This window comes from Plutella xylostella, chromosome 17 (assembly GCF_932276165.1).
Source record: "Plutella xylostella chromosome 17, ilPluXylo3.1, whole genome shotgun sequence".
Taxonomy (NCBI): domain Eukaryota; kingdom Metazoa; phylum Arthropoda; class Insecta; order Lepidoptera; family Plutellidae; genus Plutella; species Plutella xylostella.
In genome coordinates this window covers 9,211,550-9,235,877 of record NC_063997.1, presented here as the reverse complement: position 1 = coordinate 9,235,877, position 24,328 = coordinate 9,211,550, and the positions used below count along the sequence as shown (strand labels likewise).

At 37.8% G+C, this 24,328-nt stretch overlaps 1 protein-coding gene across 3 annotated transcripts; it reads right to left on the bottom strand.

The window, feature by feature from the left end:
• Positions 1-1,187: 1,187 nt before the first annotated feature.
• Positions 1,188-24,072, bottom strand: LOC105380130 (klaroid protein). Of its 3 annotated transcripts, XM_011549630.3 has the most exons (13): positions 23,507-24,072; positions 22,943-23,141; positions 14,352-14,473; positions 13,309-13,467; positions 11,587-11,656; positions 11,021-11,143; positions 10,342-10,534; positions 9,177-9,280; positions 8,735-8,846; positions 5,131-5,763; positions 4,635-4,805; positions 3,902-4,014; positions 1,188-3,077 (listed from the first exon to the last, which is right to left on the bottom strand). In XM_011549630.3, the coding sequence occupies exons 1-13, from the start codon at positions 23,662-23,664 to the stop codon at positions 2,799-2,801; spliced, it is 2,436 nt and encodes an 811-aa protein (XP_011547932.3). In that variant the 5' UTR covers positions 23,665-24,072; the 3' UTR covers positions 1,188-2,798. The 3 variants fall into 3 exon arrangements, with proteins under 3 accessions (XP_011547932.3, XP_048483019.1, XP_048483020.1); XM_048627062.1 differs by lacking the exon at positions 11,021-11,143 and having other exon boundaries at positions 11,464-11,656; positions 23,507-24,071; XM_048627063.1 differs by lacking the exons at positions 11,021-11,143; positions 22,943-23,141; positions 23,507-24,072 and adding an exon at positions 20,457-20,808 and having other exon boundaries at positions 11,464-11,656.
• Positions 24,073-24,328: the final 256 nt, after the last annotated feature.

Sequence of the window (24,328 nt, the reverse complement as noted above, 5' to 3'; positions counted from 1 at the left end):
TGTTAACATACCAAAAGTCCTGACTCCTAGGTGATGAGCGGGGGGGAGGAGGGGGGGGGTAAAGGTACGATTTTTTGGTTTTTAGCTTATATCTCAAAAACGGTGCATCGGAGAGAAATATTTTCAACTAATGAAATAGAGCTCTTAAAATTATCTAAAACTTTTATATCATATGTTTTTTTCTAATTCCTAACCGTTTTCGAGCTATTACCCTCGGAAAAAGTTGAAATTTACAAGAAAAATGTATTTATGTCAAAACATTCATAAACATTGCATCATATTGCCTAACCTATTCATAAATGAAAAAAATGAATAGAAAAGAAGTTGTAGCTTTTTAAATTCCCTTTTAGAATATATATACATATGCTGGTTAATGTCCAACCCACCTAAAGTTACAGGCTGTAACTTACAGCTATTTTACTTACACTTAAGCTTACTAACTCGGTGAGCTATGTCAGTGACTTAAGCAAAATGCAAGTTTAAAATACCTATAACTTTAGGCGGGTTGGACATTGACCAGCATATGTATATAGTATATATATTCTAAAAGGGAATTTAAAAAGCTGTTTCTTTTCTATTCATTTTTTTCATTTATGAATATGTTAGGCAATATGATGGAATGTTTATGAATCTTTTGACATAAATACATTTTTCTTGTAAATTTCAACTTTTTCCGAGGGTAATAGCTCGAAAACGCTTAGGAATTACAAAAAACATATGGTATAAAAGTTTTAGATAATTTTAAGAGCTCTATTTCATTAGTTGAAAATATTTCTCTCCGATGCACCGTTTTTGAGATATAAGCTAAAAACCAAAAAATCGTACCTTTACCCCCCCCTCCTCCCCCCCGCTCATCACCTAGGAGTCAGGACTTTTGGTATGTTAACAACCTAAGCCCCCTGAACAAGTTTCTGAAGGAATCTCCTAGTTACCTGCTCACGCACTCTACACCTCATTCCTTGACTGGACTATACAGCTACTTTAAACTTAAGTACTCTATGATTTTATTTTCTAGTAAACAGATACCATGAAGCTAGCTAAGTTGCTTAGTTAAAATCTTACATTATGAATCAACTGATGGGCTTCACAGTTATTCAAAACGAAAGGCACTGTGACATACCATCAATATGCCAAGCAAGTTTACTGTGTGTGAGTCACTGAATACTCACATTCAAATGAAACCAATATTAGCTATTTCAGATATTTTATTACGAACATCACAAAAAAATTTCCACATAATTATAATCGAGGTTCACAAATTATCATTAAAACGTTAATTTTATAAATAACACAAATAAGGACAAATACTACTCATCGAAAACAAAACAAAATTATTAATTAAAAGAGGGATAATACCAATATTATGGGAGTATCGGAAAAATACAATTCGTGATTTATTAGAAATAAGTTGCATGGCTAAACAATATTTAGTACACATGATGTAAATAAATAGGTATGTACCTACATATAAAACATGAAACACTGTCGTGGCTAAGGCACATTATTATTTTGTAAATAACATCATCATCTATTTTTATAAAACTTTGTGTCATTTGTAAAATAGTATAAACCGTAACATGATATTTTAATAATTTTATATTGTTTATCTTTACGGCGGCTTTCCTTCGTTTATCAGCAAAAGGAACAGTTTGATTAGTATCTAAAGTTTACTAAGCTTTATATGTATAGAGGTAAAGACTGACCATTATGGCAACACTGCGAAGGAATTTCCAGTTATTTAAATAAGTAGGAACACAACATGCTAAATTTAGGAGTAGGTAAATAATTAAGTGTTAATTATTGAAATAGCACATGGAATTAAACTGTCGGGGGATCGATCTACCGTTTAGAACGGCTTGAGGCCTGTCCGAAAAATTTAATCAAAATTTATACATATTTATAACAAAACGGTAACTGTAAAGGAATAAAAAATAAATATTTATGTTCCGTCAGTCAAAAATTTGTGCAGGAACAGAACTCATCGGTTCTTTGTTTGTAAGCTAAGGGTTAAGCTAAACGTAGTGAGATAGGACCCGATACGGCCCTAACTGAAGTGTAGACATATACATGATTTCTAAAACAAGTGCTGTGTGTAAAAAGTTCCTCTTTGCAAAGGGATTCTTAGTATAGGAGTTAGTAATACAATATCGAAAGATTAGTGAACGTGGGAATTTATAGTTAAATTAGTATTTGAGACAAAATCAACGTTCGCCTTAAATCCTAATCTTAAATCGACATAAAATTTAGTAACGTCTAACTGGACTAGCTCCTTTACTAAATCTATTTAGAGATTACTCGTACAGCTACGCCTTAGAAACTATAACAAAACTAATCGGAGACCTAATTTGTAATTTAAGCTAAAACTAATACACAACATAAAATATACGTAAATAAATATTGATAAAAAATCTAAGCGTACTGTACCGGCGTTCCGATTGTGCTATCCGGCATTGGCAAAAATTCAATCGGAATTCACCATAAAGTGTTAAAATGTACACAAATATTAACCTGTACTTAATTATGCTGCCTCGTGATACTTAAGTAAGGACATTCAAGTTAACATTACATTTGTACTTTGGACCTTAACATTTTTATTTTCTCGTAAAACATAATTTCTAACATTTAATAAAATTGTCCGATTAAGTCACTGGGAATGTTCAAAATCCAATTACATAACTACGCAAACTACACTTCACTTCCTACCTCCGATGTCCATTATTCATGAAATCTACGACGCAGTCCGAATTCACATTACCTACACCCCAACACTTCAGAACTCTTTCCACCAATTCTCGATGCTACGTCTCGCTATCCCTCATGCTATCATCAGTGGCTTGCTTGATGTCCGTGAGGGGGTTACCGTGAACTCTGAACCTATAGACACACGTGTAGGTAGGATTGCCGTAGTTGCTCTCGACGCGCAGTTCGATAATGTCGTAAGCGACGGGGTAGTCGACGCCCGCTATTCTCTGCGTCTTTGGGTGTAATACCGGGAAGTGTTGGATGGCGGTGCCGTTCGCGTCGTACTGGTATTGGCCGAATAGATGCGGCTCTGGGTCCATCTCGTCGCGGAGACCCTGGGTTGAGAATAATGTGATAAGTAGTGTTGTTATAGTATAGTTCGGTTCACGAAAGTTGACATAATATAATTATCGTAAGGAGTAGCTGATATGTGAGATGAATAAATGTTGGATTCCGACTACGCCACCGATATGTCTTTGATTGTAAGTACAACTTAGTGCAAGTACAGCTAATGAAAATTTGATATGGTCAACTTTTGTGAACTGTTCTGTAAATGTTAAAAAGGGCATATGCATCATGGTTTGACACGCCAAAAATATTAGTACATATCCTCAACCATTAGTAAAGTATATTATTAGTAAAGCGAACAGCAAGAGTGCGTTATTAATTATTCATAACTCTGCATGCATTGGGCAATTAGCGTAAATGCTTCATGCAAAATAATAAGGAAAACACATACTCACATCACATGTCATGTGCAAGTCATTAGTGCAGTGCAGTGGTAAAACATGCAAGATATTGTTAGAATTCTCTTCTCAGTTTAAATGTATCCGTTATTAAAATAAAAACAAAATACAGATACCAAAAAAGAAAGTAATGTTACAAAGAATAGGTGCATAAAACAACACAAGTAATTCAGAAAAATACACAACGCAAAAACAGGCAAAAACTTAGTGTGTAGCAAAGTTATAAAAACCAAATGATAAACAAGACACTTCATAACCGCTGAAACAACGCATTCATTCTTTCATTAGCTTCACCACAATCCCAAAACACGCCCAAAAAAACCATCCTTCATCCCTCCATCAAGTTAAAAACCCCTCCACAACTTACGTAAACAGCATACCATCCATCAAATAAATAAACTTGCTCAACTTACATAGACGGAGAAGTTTTTGGGTGCAGACTCGATCTTTCCGTCGACAGCTAGCAGCCGGGACATGTGCTCCACTGAGAATCCAGTCACCTCTATGATGGCGTATGTGCGGACCACTGTAAGGAGGCAAACAGTTTATTAGTAAGTAGCTTTTGAACGGGAGTTTCGCCTCGACTTAAAAAGTTTTTTAGTGTCAATTCTGGAGTAAAAAGTAGCCTATTTGTTATTCCAGGGTGTAAGCTTGTTAAATACTAAATTTAATCAACACCGTTTCAGTAGTTCTGCGTGAAAGAGCCATCTATCTTACAAACCCTCGCGTTTATAATATTAGTCGGAATAATCGAACCTAACGGCCTAACTGACAAGACAAATGAGTTCATAACTTATCCTGTCAGGTTGTCAGTCGATGTTTTCAGTTGAAAACCAGCATACTGGATTATTAAGTTTTGGAAAAAAAGTTTGTTAATTTGAAAAATATTGCGCACTTAGCTTAGCATTCTACAGAGTTTTTCTTCAAAAAAATAAAGGAATGTTTCTTTTGAGCGTAATTTATATATAGCTATCAAAGGATTTAAGATACTTCTCCTCCAGGTCCCTTAATTTTTTTCATTGTCATTTAAATAGCTATTACAGGGTTTAAAATAGGTCCAGGTCCCATTACTTTTTGACACCCTAAATAGTTGTCTAAAGTTCGTTTACCAAGCACACTCTCCTTCACGAAACAGTGCACACTCACCCAGATACCCCGGGAAGCCCTGAAAGGCCCAGCATTCGGCGGGCATGGCCCCAGGAGTCAGCGCGTGCCGCGGCGACGTGTACACCCACCACACGGGCAGTCCCAGCACTGAATACTGCTTCGTCTTGATCTGGTAGAGTTCCGTGCATTTTGTGGAGATCACTTGCCCGCCTGGAAAGAGGGTTGTTTATGTTATTAAAAGTTGCACAAAAGAGCCGGCGTATGAACTGTAGGTATGTACTTTATACACGCCCAGCGCACCCCGGGTAGTCAGTGAATTACACTATTCAGCCTAGCAAATCCTTTCATTACGGTAACAAACCGTAGAAGAGCTGTAGTGTTGTGATGTTACCGACACGGCAAGATTTTGATTAGAAAATGATATTTAATATTCGTTTAATGCTTGGCATATCAGTCTCAGTCTACCAAGGAGCGCCACAACACTCTTTCGAAAGTAAAGCGCAGGCATTATACATAAGCGAAATAAATAAGTTACCAGCGGATTCCAACGCGTAGTCCACCACGCCAGTCTTGTCAGCGTCATACACGTCAAGCATGCCAGCCACGATCCTCTTCACCGCCTCCACATCAAACCCAACATCCACCTTCGTCACCTGGACCTCTTTTACATACTCCTTTACTTTCTCCACCAACAGTTCCGTCTGCTTCCGCTCAAAGACTAACAAGTATTCCTGGACCAACTGCCGGATCCTATCCTCGTCTAAATCCGGTTTCCATGAGGATATCAGTCGCTCGTGGATCTCTTGGCTCATTAATTGCATCTGCTCTTTGTTCACGTAGTGCTTATCGAAATAGTCTTTGAATTTAGCCGCTATGGCTTCACCATTCTCTGAGTTAACGTTGAGAATGGTTATAAGGTTTTGTTGCAGATGCTTCAGGGAGTACGACTCGATTTGGGCTTCTAGGTTGTCTAGTTTTGAGAGTTTTTGGTCGAAGAATTTAAGTTTTGTATCGGCGTTGACCGCCCAGTCTTCTAGAGCTGCTATTCTTTTAGCCAAGTTTGGGTCTTGGACTATCTGCGGTGGTCTGTAAGTGTCTTGTGACACTGGTAGTGTTTTCTGTTGAGGTAGGTATTGGCTTATTTGGTCTACATCCACAAAGTTGTAACCTGAAATGGGAAAAGTGTGTTTTGTATTATTCGATTCAGTTTTGATTCTCTGTCCTTCCCACATAATTCAATTTGGATTTATAAACAGCTTTAATCAATAATTAAATGGATCAACTTGTACAGGGAAGGACAGAGTTGTATGATTATATGAAAATATGTTGATAGAAACTCACCTAAAAGTGTACAGTTGGATACAAGTCCACTTTCTGGTGATCTCTGACCTCTATCCTTCCCCGAAATCGTAAACTTTTGGTGCACAGGGAAGCATTATGTGGGATAGGGAAGAACAGAAAAGAAACATCGGCTTTTATATTGACAAAATATATTTAGTTGAAGTAATTAAATAATGTTCTGTAGTACACAGAAAAGAAATGGGAATTAGCTGGAAAATAAATTATTATTCTTATATCATAGCATTTAAATGTTAAGACCTAGTAGCTAACCTGTAAACCTTAACCAAAAAAAAATTATACGTTCTGTACGTATATAAAATTAAAGTAATTTTGAACACATCCATTGTTATTAAATTATACATATCCAATTAAAGCAAACAAGTTACTGGCCAAAAATCATTTTGTTAATGAAATCATTATGACTAGGGTTAAGTCTTTTTTTTATAAATTTTTGGATTACTTTGTACCAATCATGGCGTTAAACCTACCGTTAAACCGCACCCATTTATACTTTAAAACATCGCAAAATTAAAGCTTTCTTACTATACTCTTATACTGGAATAAAAACTACACTGGTTTCTATAAACACATAATATAAACCTCAATTTTTTTTCAGCAAACAAAGTATGTTATAGACCCAAAACTTTTTAATAATCATTGAGGTTTATAAGATGTTTATTTATAAAATTCTAATACATTTTTATCAAAAATATCGTTTATATGTATTGCAATAAAAAAGCAAACATCTGTATTTTGTACTTAACATAACACCTGTCATAATTTTGCACGTTGTAGAGTCTGACAAAGTTAACTTTGCAATAGAAAAATATGAAACATGACGTCGCGAGTGTTGCGAGCTCGCATCGCGTCAACTCTCAGTTTTTTGTACGGGCTCAATATAAAAAATATATAAATCCTTCTTATTCCTATCTTTTGCAAAGTGAGCATTGTCGTACTCTATTACAATTTGAAGCTCATGAATCGTTAAAGCAAATTGAAAATGTGATATAACTAGGAACACCTTGCTACCGTTACACCGGTTAAAATAGCAATATTAAATAGTGAAATAAATAAGCAGGTACAGAAGTTATGGCAACTTAAACTGAAAAAACCACTAACATAATATTATTATGTCAATAGAACAGGAAACTATCAACACTTAGGAAGCACTATCGATTGTGTGGACCAATCAGATAATTGCACCGTCAAAATGGCAGCAGGAACAACCAATCACAAGAAAGCACAAGGCACTGATGGCTTTTCTGTCCCATTTCTATTACAGTTACATTTTATAGTGTTTACCTATTGTATTGTATCATGTATTTTTATTATAATTATAATCCACTTTACGAGAAGATTCATTAAATTTTATAACAGTTATATCGTTATTAAAACTGAAAATTTATAATATAATATTAACATGGTTAAGTGTGATAAAGTTATAATTAGAAAAGATATCGATACGCACTGGTTATCATATTTTCGTTTCATTATTAATTATTATGACGATGATATAATATGATGAATAATAATTATTTGTGTTACATAATTCCTATGTACCTAAATAATAATATATTAATTATAATTCAATTAATCGCGTTTCAACTATGACATTCAGTTGAAAATACTAAATAAAGTAGATACTCAACTTCTTTCAAACTACCAAAGTTTCCCCAAAATACACAAAAATTATACATTAAAAGTAGCGAAACTAAATTTAAGTACTTATAAATAAAGGCACATCTTGATTTGGGTTAGTCAGCAACAGCCCTACATGTTTAACATTCAATTACTACTGCTATTAGAAGTTTCAGAAGGCATCATCATCTTATTGACCTGCCTTCGGGAAGTCCGAAGACAAAACTCCACCTTGTATAATTATGAAGGGTAAAAAATATGTGAGCAGCTGACTAAGCCATATGTCGATGTATTATAATGCAATCGCCAATCATCATCCCAAGACTCCGCTCCAAAACCGTCTCATCTCTTCGAAACAACTGTCGGCCACCACTTTGGCATAATCAGACGCGTCCGACATTCTATTCTGTACTATCACTTTGTACTCGTAATATGTTTTGGAAACTTCTGGAAGGCTCTGGTAGGTTGGTAACGTTATGTTGATTGTCGGCATAGAGATGTTGAGCTCTGGCAGCGATGGGAGCGAGGGTAGCGAAGGAAGCGACAACTTTGACAGTTCCAATGGAGAAAATTCCGTAAGATCTAGTTGGAAATCGGTAAAGTTTGGAAAGGCCAGATGTTCGTAATTCTCGTAGGTGTAGTACGCTGAAAGGAACGGTTTGTTTACAATCTACTCATACAAAACATTGCACAATGTGTAGTGAAAATTAGGCATCCGTAAAACATCCTGGAAACTCATGACTAAAGTTTATTTTTCGGGAGAAACGTCAAACGTATAATTTTGTAATGCCAAGAGCTAGCTAGCTAGATGAGCGCGAACTGCATATCCCATACATTGCATTGGACGTTTCTTTTAAGACGTAAATTATTAATACTACAAGATTCAGGCTACAGGGGGGTCACTCTATATGACAAAAAAAATATGTCTAATGACTGCTGCGCGAGTCACGACGCTTATCTCGTTTAAAACGCTGACTGCACGGCAGCTCTCGTTATAGAGTAACCCTCCCGGGTCGTCAGTGTCGGCCATCTCTAAAGAGCTATATACCTTGTTTCACGGGGAAAGACATCTGATACAAACAAAAACTACTTTTATTAGAATGTAATAAGGGTCCTGTCAGATGTCTTTCCTCGTGAAAAAAGGTATAGTCAATACTCACATCCGTATCCAGCGACGGGCAGCAGTAGCAGCAGCAGCCACGGCCACCAGCGCCGCTTGGCCTCCCGTCGCGACGCGGCCTGGTACGCGGCGCGGCTCTTTGTTGGGGACACCTGTGGTGGGCATTTAGTGTGTTGTAGTTTGTTGTATGCTTTAAGAAGTAAGGTCTTTATTATCTACTCTGACTCTCATCTTTCTTGAGGCTTCTAGTAAACTTAAAAAAATAAACACTGACATTACATTAGCCATGTTCAACCAAACACTAATAATCTATCTAACGTCGTCTCTCTGTTAAATTTGGTAGCTGCAGAGCCTTTGCAATTATTCAGTATGACAAGCTATCCGATGGATCACTTGTTAAATGTATACTTGTACATTCGCCATAAATACTAGCTTCAACAAAGAAGAGGTGAATTAAAAACCAAGTAACTAAAGACACTTACAGTTTCCGTGACAGTGGTGACGGTGGTGGTCACGACTGTTTCCACGACGGTGTACACCCAGTAGAAGGGGGCAGCCAATACTGAACCAGCTCTTGATAGCACCCCTGGAACAAATACACCATTGTTTTAATACATTTACACAGCGCGCACCCGTTCACTTGTTGAAGAAAACCCCTAATTGTACGGTGAATATAAATTAAACAATATTTCATTTAATATACTAATAAATTGGATAAATACAGCTATACAAAAGCTCAGATACCACTTTTATGGTACTGTATAATTGTATTATACATAATTTCATAGGCTCAGCCTAAAATGCAAGATATGTGCAAATAAAATCATCAATTTAAAGATATAAAATTTTGTCCACGGCATGGTTTGGCCACCTTCACCGTCTGAGCGACTCCAGTTTGGCTATGGAATATGCCGAGTTCCAACCTCGACCACAAGAATGGGAGGCTAGTATTCTCTACGACGTCGTGGGCTTGTCACTGCATGGGGCAGCTACACACCACTCTCGCACGAGGCGTCCACCCGAAGGCAGATTCCTCGCACAAACACGTCGGTGATTAAATTAATATAAGTACAATTTATAAATTATCAAACTGTATTTTAATTTTTTTATTGCATAGGTAATAGCTTTAAATTTCAATCTGATCACTGAAAGTTACCCAATGCTAAGCGTTGAGAATTCGTATATATACTGATAGTGGTATGTTTTTTTGATACCGCGATGTAGGAGTTATATACATTGTATGCGGAATTCGCTACACTGCCATCTGTCGTATATATTTGGTACTTCTTAGCTGGATCTATAGATTCAGGAGGATATTTGTGGACATATTGTAATTTCTTGGATTTGTGGTCGGTTAATCCAGTATCAGATTCTATCAGATGTAAAGAGATAGTGATAGCAATAAAATAAGCCCATAACCATGTCAGAGACATTACACAACAAAAATCTGCCCGGCCGGGGATCGAACCCTTCATCAATCGTGCACATCAGTCAGGGTCATTAACCACTTACCTAGAGGTGGAAACTTATGTTAATTTTGTATTGTTACCTATGATAAAAAAAATAAAAGTTTTCCTTATAATGTAAAATAAAACAAAACTTAGGTTGGTCGTCATAACCATAATAAACTACAGCTTAATGCCTCACCTCTCTGCTCCACCCCTCTATACGGATACCGCGGCTGCGGCGGCGGCACCACCCGGCGGTACAGGCTGGTCGTGGTCTCCGCCAGGGTAGTGATGATGGACAGCACCAGGGTCGTGATCCACCAGCGCTGCGGCACGGGAGTGTAGCCGCCGTTCACGCGGCCGTACGTGTCGTCGTCTGAACTGTCTATGCTCTGGAATAAGGAAAAATAATTGGATTTAATTATTTATTGTGTTGGTGCTACTAAACCGCGTTGGTACTAAAACAAATGCTTTTGGACTTTCCGCTGGGATAACTCTTCTTCATTAAAAAATCGACCTAGCTAGCTAGCTATGATATACCGCCACCGCTTGTTGCATTTACTATAAACCGGCTTGTATTTTTGCATGATTACCGAGTTAGCCTTACATAGAAATGTTCAATATTTCAAATCAAATTTCAGGTAGGTACATTAGCCCGACGATGGGATTTACACTGCTAAAATTCAATCACAGTCTATTCTCGCTTAGAAACATCCCCGCCTGGCCCATTGCCTTCTTGACAAAGCGCTGCTATATACTCGCGGTAAGCCGAGTCTTCGTTTTCCGCCCTAAGCATGCCATGTCAGTGCTTCCTTAGGGACGTCTTCAGTACGCCTGAAAACCTGTCCTCTTCTGAATAAGCAAGCAGGTATACTCACAGTGTACCGCCTCCTGAGTCCCGCAGTCTCCTTCATCAGCAGGTCTACTTCATCGGGCGAGGTGACGGGCCCCTGCAGGCGGAACTGCGACAGCGAGCGCCGCGACATGTTGGGCACCGCGATCTGACCCGGGGCCAGCTCCACGCGGCTATTGTCTTACTCTGAATAACTTACTTATATAGGTATTCCCAATATCGTGAAGCGCCGCCACTCTTTAAGGTCTTAAGCCAGCTCAGAGATATCTACCTAAAACATTCCCGCCTGACCCATTTCCTTTTCGACAGAGCGCTGCCATGTCTCTCGCGGTCTGCCGAGTCTTCGTTTCCGCCCTAAGCATGCCATGTCAATGCTTCCTTAGGGACGTATTCAGTACGCCTTAGAACGTATCCTATCCACCTCCATTAGCATTCTTTTATCCTGAATAATTAAGAAGGTATACTCACAGTGTACCGCTTCCTGAGCCCAGCAGTCTCCTTCATCAGCAGGTCTACTTCATCGGGCGAGGTGACGGGCCCCTGCAGACGGAACTGCGACAGCGAGCGCCGCGACATGTTGGGCACCGCGATCTGACCCGGGGCCAGCTCCACTCGGTCGCGGGAGAGAGGAGAGTAGGTGTAGTCCGTCTTCGGGTATTTGCTGCGGGAAGAGGTGAAGGTTAGGTTTTTTGGAGTAATTTAAGTTGGGATGTTATGGTGTACAGCGTGTTTTAGGTTTATCGTAAATGTTCGTGTTGTAGTTGAGGATAGAAAGCATCCAGTCCGTCTTCAACATAAGCCAAAAAAACGATAAAAAGGTTCCAAAACAATCATATTCATATAATCACTTTAAAAGTGTATAATAATAAAAGCTAAAAAATCTTCTAGGTACTCAAGATGTACCTAGTATAGACTAAACATATAACAATTTTACATCTTTACTGGTTTTCCGCTGATGCCTAGTAAAGTACAGCTTATGTCGAGTCCCCAGGAACAAAGGATATAGCGAACCAGTTTAGAATAGAGGTTGGTAAGTACCTAGTTGAGTTTGACAATAGTGAGATATGTGTCAAGATTTCTCGCATTGAATAGGTTATGGATTGTATGTACCTATTAGTCTATATTTACCTGGCAATCATTGCTATTATCGGTGCTTTTCATACATGACTAAGTATAAGTTGATCTAAGTATAAGTATAATCATTAGGTACAGCTACTCGATATCACAAACAATAAACCATTTGCTTTTACTACTCATCATTATGCAGTAACATTGAGCTGAACACCAAAAATAAAACAACGGTACATTTCTGAGCACAATTAGGTATCTACTCAATTGTGAACAACTCACACACAAATCTATATATTATAACACATAAAATCGTCAATTTCACTCAATAAAACCCACAAATCTTAGTACAAAGAATGTTAGTTGGTGCAATAACCAGTACACTTGGCCGGGCGGGCGGCATGTTGCGTTTGTATCTTGCTCTTGCACAGTACAGAATTAGATCTGTATAAATTGTCAACACACACTGCTGTATACTTGTATATTAAGTTTATTTGCAATGTGAGCAGCATGTGGCTTCAGTCCGTGATGGGTTTTTAATAAGTACTGATATGATTACGATTGTGAATCTTTGGTTTCAGTGTTGTGTGGTTTAAGACCATTGGTCTTTAAACACTTTAAAGTAAAATAACTACTTTAGTTATTTATTAAGAGGCTGTGTAATATGCTGTATTGTATTTTGATTCTAAACAGATTTCATTATGTAAATTGTATAAGAATGAAATAGTCTGAGTAAATATCGACGGTTTGGAATGTGAAATAAACATACCCATGGCTTGAGATAACGTAGTTGCTTTCACACCTATAAACTTCTTCGATTTTTGCCACACTTCCCATTGTAATAAAAATTAAGTTACTTAATAAAATTCAAATTCAATCTATCATAAAAATCACATTAAATAAAATTAAACTTAATAAAACATGTCAATTGGTTAAAACAGTCAGCCGGCAACTGTAATTTTTTGATAAAAGACAAATAAAAACTTGTTATAGAAACTACCCTCATTACTATTATATTATTGGTTGGATCATAAACGTTCCAATTCACAAAACATATCGATAAAAAGATTTTTGTGTTCTTTTATCTATTTATTACAATAGGTTTTTCCTAATTCTAAAATTTTACGAATTAGATTAGGACTCATCGTCAGTATCGACATTCAGAGTCTCCTGACGGGTTTCGCAAGCTACATAGCTGCTAGAATCTGTCAGTGACATGCTGTAGCTGTCATCACCAGTACTCACTTCCAGTACTCGCCGGCCATCTTGTAGAGGCGGTAGGGCAGGTGCTCGACGCTGTGCTGCGGGTCTCGGTCCTGCATCACGCTGGCGTCGGCCAGGGCTTGCTCCGCGAACGAGCTGTCGGTGGAGCACGCGCTGTAGGCCGGGCTGCCGAAGCGCGACCTGTGGGGGAAGTAGTGGTGAATGTCTGGACGCAAGCGGTGAACAAGCCTTTGTTACTTATTCACGGGAAAATGCCTGGGCTATTTTTTTATGGAATACTTATATACACATCATACGCAACTTTTAAAGCTAAGTGCTGTAGTAAGTAGGAACAAGTGGCTAATTGCACATTTTGTTGAGTAAGTACCACCATTATTCAAGTAAAACATGACCGTACACAAAAATTTCAGAACCAGTACGAAATAATTATCTTGTTCTACCGATGTAGGGTGCGTAAAAAAGTAATGTTCGTTCATCAATCACAATGTTTACGTCATTTATAATATAAAAGTTTACATAATATCACGCATGTGCCTACTATGTAGTAAAAAATTTGGACAAGCGCCAGAATTTCAATCCATCAGACATATTAACTTTTAAAAGAATGTTTATGAATGGACAGTTACAGCTGATGATGCAAACCTCTTGGGCAATGCGGATAATTTTGTTTTCGGTCGTTTATTGCACAACGCATTGTTTTATTAGTACCATAGCTCTAGTAGAAAGTGGTTTACTTTTATCTTTTGCTTTTTTCTTAGAGACTTATCGGAAGTTCCCGGGCTATCCCTGCCGGACATACATACATAACAATATGTTCATGACTGTAATCCCCGAAGGGGTAGTCAGAGCAGATTCGCAAGCAAACCACCCGCTTTTCGCTGTACCTTGAAGGTTGCGGGCCGTATCGCCGTTTTTAAATGAGCACAATGCACTTACGTTACCCATCTATAAATCTAGACGTGCCGGTTTCCTCACGACGTTTTCCTTCACCGTAAAAGCACGTGGTACTATTAATACTTCTCAGGCAAGAAGCTAGTAAAGATATTTCACTTCATTTCACGTACCTGTCCCTGCTAGCATTGTAAGTATTGATGGGACTCAGCGCGATGTCTGCCAGCGAGCCGCCGCTGTACGAACGTTGAGACGTCGTCACCCGCTCGTACTCATACTTGTAGTTCTGCTGGTTCTGGGGACAAAATAAATGGATTTAGGTATACATTCTACTTCTTCTTTGGGAGCCATCTCCTGTTGGAGGTAGATCTCCTATTGGAGTCAATCCAGCTGTGGTCCAGAGTGACGCACTAGAATAATACAAGTAACTAACATGGTAGACTACTTATAAGTGTAAAACTGTCTTTTGACTCTTTAGGCATCACAGTTATGTGACGTTATTTATGCAAAATTATAGACAAAAAATCATTACCAAATCCCAATTACTAAAATCAATCGAATTCCAAATGGAGTCCTAGACCTTTTAAATACCTATTACGAACTGGTTTTCACCTAGATCTGAGCAGATTGGAATGTGGCGACCACGACAATCATTTAAGACATAATATAGTGTGTAGTCAATCACTATTGTAGTGCGGCTTTTCATATTGTAGCAAATGCTAGGTATGCTATTATTAAGCGGTAAGTACGTATAAGTATTAAGTATTGTTTTTATGATGGTGTTCAATTAAGTTATAATTTATTAAAATTTTAGTGTAAAGTGCAGGAAACATTAAACACGACAAAACTGAAAGAATTAAGTCGTCTTATTCTTTTCAGGAAACTACATCTGGCTACCCGAATACATAGTCAAGTAGCAGTAAATCAATTCCGGTGATTGAATTAGTTGCTTCCTTGATAACAGGATATTACATTACAGATTTGAAAAGTTCAAAGTAAAACAAAAGCTTTAATGAATTTTGATACTGAGGTATAATTAAACCTATAGATAGTTACATTGTCTATCGAGTGTTCACATAAGTCTGATGGAACTACTCTACTATATTAAGGTGATACCTATGTAACTATGTAGATAACATGCCTCATGAAATAAGTAAAGATGTAGTGTTGTAATTTGTGCACTTGCAAATTTGAGTTTTTAAGAAAGAATAATATTTACTTAATGAAATCGTTTACATTATAGCTAATTTTTAATTCGTCGAAGTGGTGACAAGTCACGGTCGCCAGTTGCTCAATGTTTGTGCATGTGTTGGAGTCAAGAAACGCAAATAAACAGAGTATATTGGTTAAGGTTTCCAAGGTTGTTATAAGACTCCAAAGGGCGATATATGATGTATGGTGGTCCCTCTTCCTAAAATTTACTCTAGTCGATTTAGTTACAGCTTTTACAATACACATACAGTGGCAATCATTTCACATAATATATTAGTGTAATGCTGTAAACATTTGGGAAAGCATCCCAGTAATAATGTCGATGTAAATGACTGCAACCATGTAAGCAACGATGCTTACATGGTTGCAGTCATTTACATTCGTTCACAATTTATAACACCGTGTCCCTGAACTATGATAATACCAATAATTCGATACGCTTCTAGTTATTTCAGTGTTAATAACTACTTGTAGTGTGGCACTGTAGCCGGCATCCTGACGATAAAAGAGCTTTCAATAAAGCAGCAGCTGAGCTTAAAAAAGTTCTTATAGATGCAGAAAATGAAACTTTGAACCTGTTCCTACAAAACCTAACACCTACTGATCCAGCAAAAAAAGAGTATTCTCTGTGGAAAGCTGTCAAATCGCGTCATAAACCACAGCAAGCACAACATCCACTCAAAACACAAGATGGAAAATGGGCGAAAACGGACGAAGAAAAGGCAGAAGCTTATGGACAGTTTCTAAGAGATGTCTTTACACCTAATGACCTAGGAACAGACACTGTAGATAACGAAGTACATAAATTCCTAGAAAGCGACCTACAACTTAGTCTTCCACTCCGATGTTGCACACCTGCAGAGACCCGACGTGTGATACATGATCTGGAAATGAAAAAAGCACCAGGATTCGACCTGATAACTGCTGAAATATTGAGAAACCTGCCAAAGGAAGCCATTATGTATATGACAGCATTATTTAACGCAGTACTTAGAACAGGCTACTACCCCAACATCTGGAAAGTCTCTCAAATAGTTATGGTTCTAAAACCAGGAAAGCCACCGCATTTGACTTCATCTTACAGACCGATTAGCCTACTCCCAGTCCTATCGAAATTAATGGAGAAAGTCATATCTATGTCGCAGCCGGATCGTATAACCCGCCGTATTACATGACGGCTAGCCGCATTACAAGACAGGGCCGCTTTGTAATGCGGCGGATCAACGTTTAGCCGTATTGAATACGGCTGAATGAAAATGCGCCGGATTGTATTCGACATCATGCGTCATTCAATACGGCTGGCCGTTATGTAATACGGCGTGAGATTAGCCGCCGCTTTGAAAGATTTTAGTTTTGATTTTTAACACTCGTGGCGCTGCTTGACATAACAACAATAATGGCGTTGGATACAGATATTTGATGATGATTACAACGAAGAAATCGTGTTAAATATGCTAGTAAACAGTACTTCAAGAACAATTTTCACGTGAAATTAAATAATTTCCATTCCGATCAATGCGGTACAGTGAAAAACGTACAAAAGATATAACGCACATCAATCAGTTAAAGTGACCATGGATTCTGCTGGTCGGCGGATTTCCAGATAATACTACTGGTTCAAAAAATATAAATGTGGCCGGCAAAGGTTATTTGATCTTGAAGAGACTGCGACGAGGCAAACGTAGTGTGGGACGCCCTCAGTCTAGACGGGGTGACGACTTGCGAAAGGTGGCTGGTTATGATTGGATGTGGAATGCTGTAGATCGCATCCAGTGGTGTGCTTTGGGAGAGGCTTACCTCCAGATGTTGATGATGAAGAATAATAATTCCGGAGATCCTACAATCCGAGTAGTGCCCATTAACAGTATTTTGATACTTTAATGGTAGTCCATATGATAGATTTACTCTATTATGATTACAAAAATCCTTCACCTGTAATGTCATGCTTAGTATGGACATGGTTACCCTACAATTCAGTAGTAGTACGATGCGTCTAAACGTGGGCCGCCGTATTGAAGAACGTATTGAAATGACAATGCGGCTAAACGTTGATCCGGCGCATTACAAAGCGGCCCTGTGTTGTAATGCGGCCAGCCGTAATGTAATACGGCGGATTATACGATCCGGCTGCGACATCTACACGACTCAATGAGTGTATCAGTGAAAATTCTAGCATACCAGAACATCAATTTGGCTTCCGTAGAAACCATGCTACTATTGAGCAAGTTCATAGAGTATGTGAACACATAAGAAATGCTCTTGAAAACAAGAAGTACTGCTCCGGGGTGTTTCTTGATGTACAGCAGGCATTCGACAAAGTTTGGCATAGTGGGCTCCTATATAAGATGAAGAGAATATTACCTCACAATTTATACTCAATTCTAAAATCCTATCTTGAAGATCGCATCTTTTATGTGAAGCTGAATGATGCTTACTCGTGCTTCTATGATATCAAAGCTGGAGTACCGCAGGGCTCAATACTAGGACCATCACTCTACCTTTTATATACAGCTGATGTCCCAGAATCAGAAAGTGTCATGACAGCCACCTTCGCAGATGATACCGCGGTTTTAACCTCCAACGAGGACCGGGTAGAGGCTTCGAAAACACTACAGACACATCTAGACAAAGTCCACACTTGGATGAATGAATGGCGAATCAAAGCTAGTGCATTGAAATCAAGTCATATTACTTTCACTCTGCGAAAACAAGACTGCCCTGCTGTAAATCTCGGTGGAGAATTACTGCCACACTGTAATGTAGTGAAATACCTTGGCTTCCACCTAGACCGTAAACAGACTTGGAAGACTCACATCCAACAGAAACGTGACCAACTAAACCATAAATACAAATCTCTGGAGTGGCTCCTGGGCAGAAAATCTCGACTATCTGTGGAAAACAAGACCTTAATCTATAAAAGTGTTTTGAAACCAATATGGACATACGGCATTGAACTGTGGGGAACAGCCAAAACATCTAACACAGAAATACTACAAAGGTTCCAAAATAGTGTGCTCAAAGCTATAGTAAACGCCCCATGGTTCACAAGAATGGAAGATATCCATGAATACCTAGGTCTTGACACAGTTAAGGAGGAAATCAATAAGAAAACAAAAAGATACAAGGACAGGATTACCCATCATCAAAACAAGCTTTCCCAAATGCTTAGCGATCCACCTAAGACCAGACGCCTGAAGAGGCTGCACACATGGGATAACCTATAAAAAGGGGAAGCAAATAATAAAGGGTGCCTGACAGTGGGAGGGCTACCTTAACAAGCCAAAATCTCTGAACACAACTGCTCATAGTACACGTACTGATCGCATGTTTGCAAAATCATATAAAAAAAAAAAAAAAATAACTACTTATCTGTTGGATCAATAAACTGAGATGACATCATAAGTAAGCAAACGTACAAAAAACGTTTGGTAATAAGCGAGCTATTTATTTTTCTAAGGTGCTAATTAGACCGTGAAGAGAATGTACCTACAGGGACTAACGCAGTTCAAATCTACCTTAACTCTTAGGGCGAATGATTTAAAATTCATGGAAGGAGGTCGTTGATTTTCTTGAGAGCTTGCACTGTACTATTATTGATTATACGATGATTAGTTGGAGATGGCCCAAGTCTGGCACCTGCTGTTATAAATGCAGCAGAAATATCTGATAAAGCTTTAGATAAATGTTCATGTCAAATCGGTTGACTTCACAGCCACCTCTGATTACCTCTTCGGGGATTACATTCGTGATCATATACACTAGCACACCCGAGTGCGCGTTGTTCTATGCTCGCAAGCAATGACAAAGTTATACCTGCCATAGACGTCCTGTATGCCACTGGAACGTTTTTCATTGCTCGTGAGTGTATTCTTTATGTTAAGAAAGCTATTTACGATGTAATTCATAGTTCATCTGTAAATCGCTCGTCGCTTATACCATGTACGGAGGCTAACAATGCGTCATCACAGAAGCAAGGTGGCCGGTCCAAGGACCTCCTTACGATCTGCTTCAAGCTACTGGCACTGGACAGTTGATGCCGTAAATGGGGACAGGAAGTTGACATGCGATGCAATTAATGACTGATCCATCGAATGATAAATTATAATGTGGTCTTTTTTGGCCATGGTCCTACGAGTTTTTTGGACTGGGCATACAGGTGTTTGTGTTTAATTTGATGTCTAAATTATTTTGAAAGAATGAATGCTAAAAAGTATCAAAAATTCATAAAGGTCGATTTTTCATTCATTCATTCGTCATTATAAACATATAATATACTAGAAGATAAAATAAGGTACGATCTAAATAGGTGTCAAATAAATACGGAAGCTATTAAATAAGTGCACTACCTATAATGAAACGTATTTACAAAATGACTGACCAATCGGGAACGAGGAAACATCTCCCAATTAAATTGAACAGTAGACATTAGGATAGGATAGTTCAAAGACGACTGCTGTTCTATTGATCGTAGAACAACACAATGTTTGCATGACTAGCCCTAGTTTGAGCTTGTTTTGGTTTGGCATTCATAAGTTGCATAAGTTTGCGTGACTTCGTTTTTTCTTTGTCCCAAATATCTATAAGAAACTCACTCGTCATTTAATCGGTCACGAATAAGGTAAGGCGGCTTACTTACTGCCATAAAAAAGTACCAAGTGTACCAAAAGCATGTCGTTTATTTCCATAAGCATCTACGGATCAAATGTTTGTTAAAGGCAGATGTTTGCTCTCCGGCCTCTCGTCTCGCATGCTTGTTATCTTGTGAGGAATTGGGCAAGATTGTGAATATAATATAGTGCGAAAAATTAAGTACATTAATCTGAGCTTAAAATGCGTTCCTACTAGAAACTCTGAATGATCGCGCATAATTTTAAATTTTGTTGTACGATAAAACAAGACGATTCAGAGTACATAGTAACAGCTACATTGACCTAACGGTCAAAATACGTTACATAGTTCACTAACCTCAATTATTAAAATAGTGAAGCGCCAGGATAGTATAAAAGCATTTTTTAATTAATTTATCTACGGAAAAATTGAAGTATGGAATAAAAACAAACAATTACCTCGTGAACAAGCCGCAATTTACATATCTCCACAAAAACTAAAAACACACCGCACTAAACTGCACTAAATACCGAAACTAGGTCAAGACTACACTTCTAACGCGCCCAAATATTCAAGCTTTGGAATAATCGAATTTTATCAAACTCTGTGAGGCCACAGCACACATGGTAATGTACAAATATAGGCATAATACCCGCTCGGCTGTATCCATGGGGTGTTTAAAAATAAACTAAAGTTAGGCGGGGGATTTCATCCGGCGCAGGCGACGTTACAGCCAAATAAAAGTTTTATTACTTAATTGGTATTTATGGCACGCTGATAAATTTGGTAAATTTGTAGATAAGGCGGCGTATGAGTGTGGGATGATGCCGAGACCATTTCAAAGATTACAGAGTTGGGTTATTGTTAAGTTAGATAACTTTGTGGGTGTGGGAGTCGAGAAAGCCTCTACTAAATAATAGTCACCTGCGTAATCTAATCAGAAACAGGAAGTTATGTAGGTATGGCAACTTATTAACCTGGCTGAGCCTGATAAGAGTGGGGCTTCCTTCCGAGCCAGTAAGCTCTCTGAAAATGGATAAGGCGCGTGAAATTCAGTAGGTTTATGTGAATGAACATGTATCATCTTTATTTTTAATTTATTGCATTCACCTCGACCTTCATACCAATATCTATGTATAAGTACATAATTATGGACCGATACAACCGAACTATCTACCTACAGTAAAGCATACATTTACGAAAAGACTTAAGTCCCTAAAGAAAAGTAAAAAACCTATGTGAAGGTTCAAGAAAGTCATACATAGATAGCACCTTTCTAAATACATAGTATTTGTATGTAATTAGCAAGTGTTTAGAACATAGAATCAATAAATAACATGATGAATCATATCTGATAAGTAATGAATGTTTACAGTCTTACCTACGTAATGTTTAGGTACTTCTATGCTATATGTATGTCGCAGGCATCTGGTTTAATCTCCTGTTTGATTGAACCGCTAGCCCATTCATTGGATGACGCTACTCAGTTGAATGACTAAAGAACAACTCGTCAAGTGGTTGACTGTAACGTCCAACGTCTTGACTGAACGTTATTCAGCGAAGTCGTTAAATGGAATATAGTATAGCAACTTTGTAATGTCTGGTTAGGATGAACATGACCAGACAAGAGTCAACAAAAAGACTATGTTACAAAGCTCTCATCTCACAAATTAACTAAACAATAACAATAAACGTACCTTGATATTGTTGTTCATAATTATCCAGTTTTAGCACATTTTTTTCTTTGAAACTATCCGCCGGCGGTGTAATAATAGGTAAATCCATGTTGTCGCACTATTTTAACATAAATAACGCACTTTAAAGCTAATTTATTTGCAAAAAATAACAATACAAGTGCTTTTTGTGTCAGCTGTTCGCTGTTAGACGCCATATTTGTTTTATTCACCACCTGACTGATTTTTAAGTCCGCTAACTAGTTGGACGTTTTGTGACGCTTGTACAATCAACGTTCGGCCTAGTCATACAACTGAGTAGCGTCATCCAATGAACGGGCTAGCGGTTCAATCAAACAGGAGATTAAACCAGATGCCTGCGACATGTATATGGCTACCATACCACATGTAGGTACGTATCATAAGCTTAGCTTACTTTGATAACCATAATAGGTACTCTATACCAAATATTATTATAATCATAAAACATAACCACTGATATGTAATTAATTATTATGTTTAATTGCGATCTAAATTTGCATAAAGCATTGCTTTTATGCAACTTAGATTACATGGGTATTCCAATATTTATGTACTTAACATTTAAGTCATGATGTTACAAGTTCTATACAATTTGAGCTTGTTTTTGTGGTCAAATATATGTAGTAATCTCAACCCATTGCTTGTACAAGAGACAAGGCTGTAATAGTAGTAAAACTAACATTTACATACTGCTACATATTTATATGGTAGTACTCATTATGTATGTGTAAACACTAGCTTTATGGCTTGCTAACTTAATTTACATAAACATAAACAAATTTAGCAGTAATGGGTGGTTGGTTTAATGCATATTTAAGGTTTTTGACAGGCCCCTTAGGTGAAATAAATTGGAGTTCAGAAAGAATATGTAACAAAACATCATACCATAATATGATTTCAATCATAAATATTTGCCATTATGTCTACTTGCTCCTAATAATATTCTAGTCTATTATTTAACAGTCTTTGGCTGGACATAGGTAAACCAGCTACTCAGATGCTAAAATATTTTTTTCATAATAAGTGCAATTGGAATTTAGTGATCAATTGTGCTCACATGCGACTCAAAAGTCTAGCAAGCTACCCTGAAAATTATTCATATATGAGGCACATTGCCATACCCGATAACACCAAAAGATAAGGATTATTGAAGGATCAATGATTAAGTAACAGATATTATTATAGAAAATATTAGTACATAACTATCAAATATTTTAATAAATTAATACCTGTGAAATCTCTTTCTGGCTTGCCTTCAGTCGGTCAGGGCTTTCCTCAGATGAGTAATCAGAGGTTTTGATAAGTTTCTCAGTGGCAGAACGCATGGATTGCCGTGTGCGGTGTGCCGGTGGTGAGACATGCTCCTCGTCCAATTCGATGATAGGTTCTGGTGTTGCTTTCCCCGTTGATGATGGCGGACCAAGTTGCCTAGAAAAAGATTTCTAATTAAAGAAGAGAAGTTGTGCAGACAACTAGTGTTGTTTATTTATAGACTCATAAATAATTCAAACATAAAATATGAATGTAAAATCTCAAGTATAATAAAAGTATGAATTCATGGACAGAGACATTGTAAGGTTTATATACTGTTTCATGGAATTTAGTAGCAGTGACATCATAGAACAGACTTGACTAACAGATAGTATCTATCTACCATAGTTACTTCAAGGTTTGATGGTCAATAAACAAAGGTTTGGTTTCACCTTGAAAACCTATCCATGCCAGCCAAGTTCTTGTAACTGATTTAATCTAATTGGAACTTTAATAGTAAACAAAATAGAAGTGAGACTTACTTGACCGGTGTACTTCGTTTTACAGGAGTTTTCCTCCCAGACTTGTGGTGTGTGTGCTCGCCCCCTTCGGCGCAGTTCTCACGGTCGCAACTCGACCGTAGGAAGGGTGTTTTAGACCGCGACCTTGACCTCAATCCAGAAACCGTTGTATTCTCCATAGCTAACGAATTTAGACGCCCAAGTAATCCAAATCAGTCACGTTTCCGCGTACATATTCACTTTGCACTGCGCTCCAGAGACCGTGACCTATTTACACAAACCGGTACGCGTACAAATCAGTTCACAGCTTTTCGATTCACGCTGATATTGCACAAGAAAGTCTATTTCTGGGCTTGGACGATGCCGCCAAAAGTAACGAATGTAGTGTTCTTGGTCTGTGCGGGTGCAAAACTGTTCCAGTCTCTATAAATATTTACACAATGTATAAGTGCAATACACACAGGGCACTTTGTTTATTTTAATATTTGATTTCTATTTATTTGTACACAAACATGAAATTCCCAAGAATTTCGTAACTTTTCTCCTTTTTGCTAAACATAAACTGATGACGTCACGACAGAAAAGTCGTTGGTAATGTTGCCATATCATAAAAATAAAACACTACTAAGGTACTAGTTATTATTCTGTGCTACCGTCCACGTTTCCACTACAAATAACTACGAACTACAGCACACTGCCAATGAGTGCGATACTGCATCACCATGAGCAGTGGTAGGGATGTCGAAATAATAATAATAATATTATAAAAATATATCGATATTTTCCGACGATATATTGTAAACCGATATATCGATGTATCGATATAAATAATCAAGTATCGAA

Excerpts from the sequence above, each read along its gene's own strand:
- LOC105380130 (XM_011549630.3), bottom strand. The coding sequence starts at position 23,664 with ATGGAGAATACAACGGTTTCTGGATTGAGGTCAAGGTCGCGGTCTAAA. Across the intron at positions 23,142-23,506 it reads AAACGAAGTACACCGGTCAA|GCAACTTGGTCCGCCATCAT; the intron begins GTAAGTCTCACT and ends ATCTTTTTCTAG. Across the intron at positions 8,847-9,176 it reads TCACCACTGTCACGGAAACT|GTGTCCCCAACAAAGAGCCG; the intron begins GTAAGTGTCTTT and ends TGCCCACCACAG.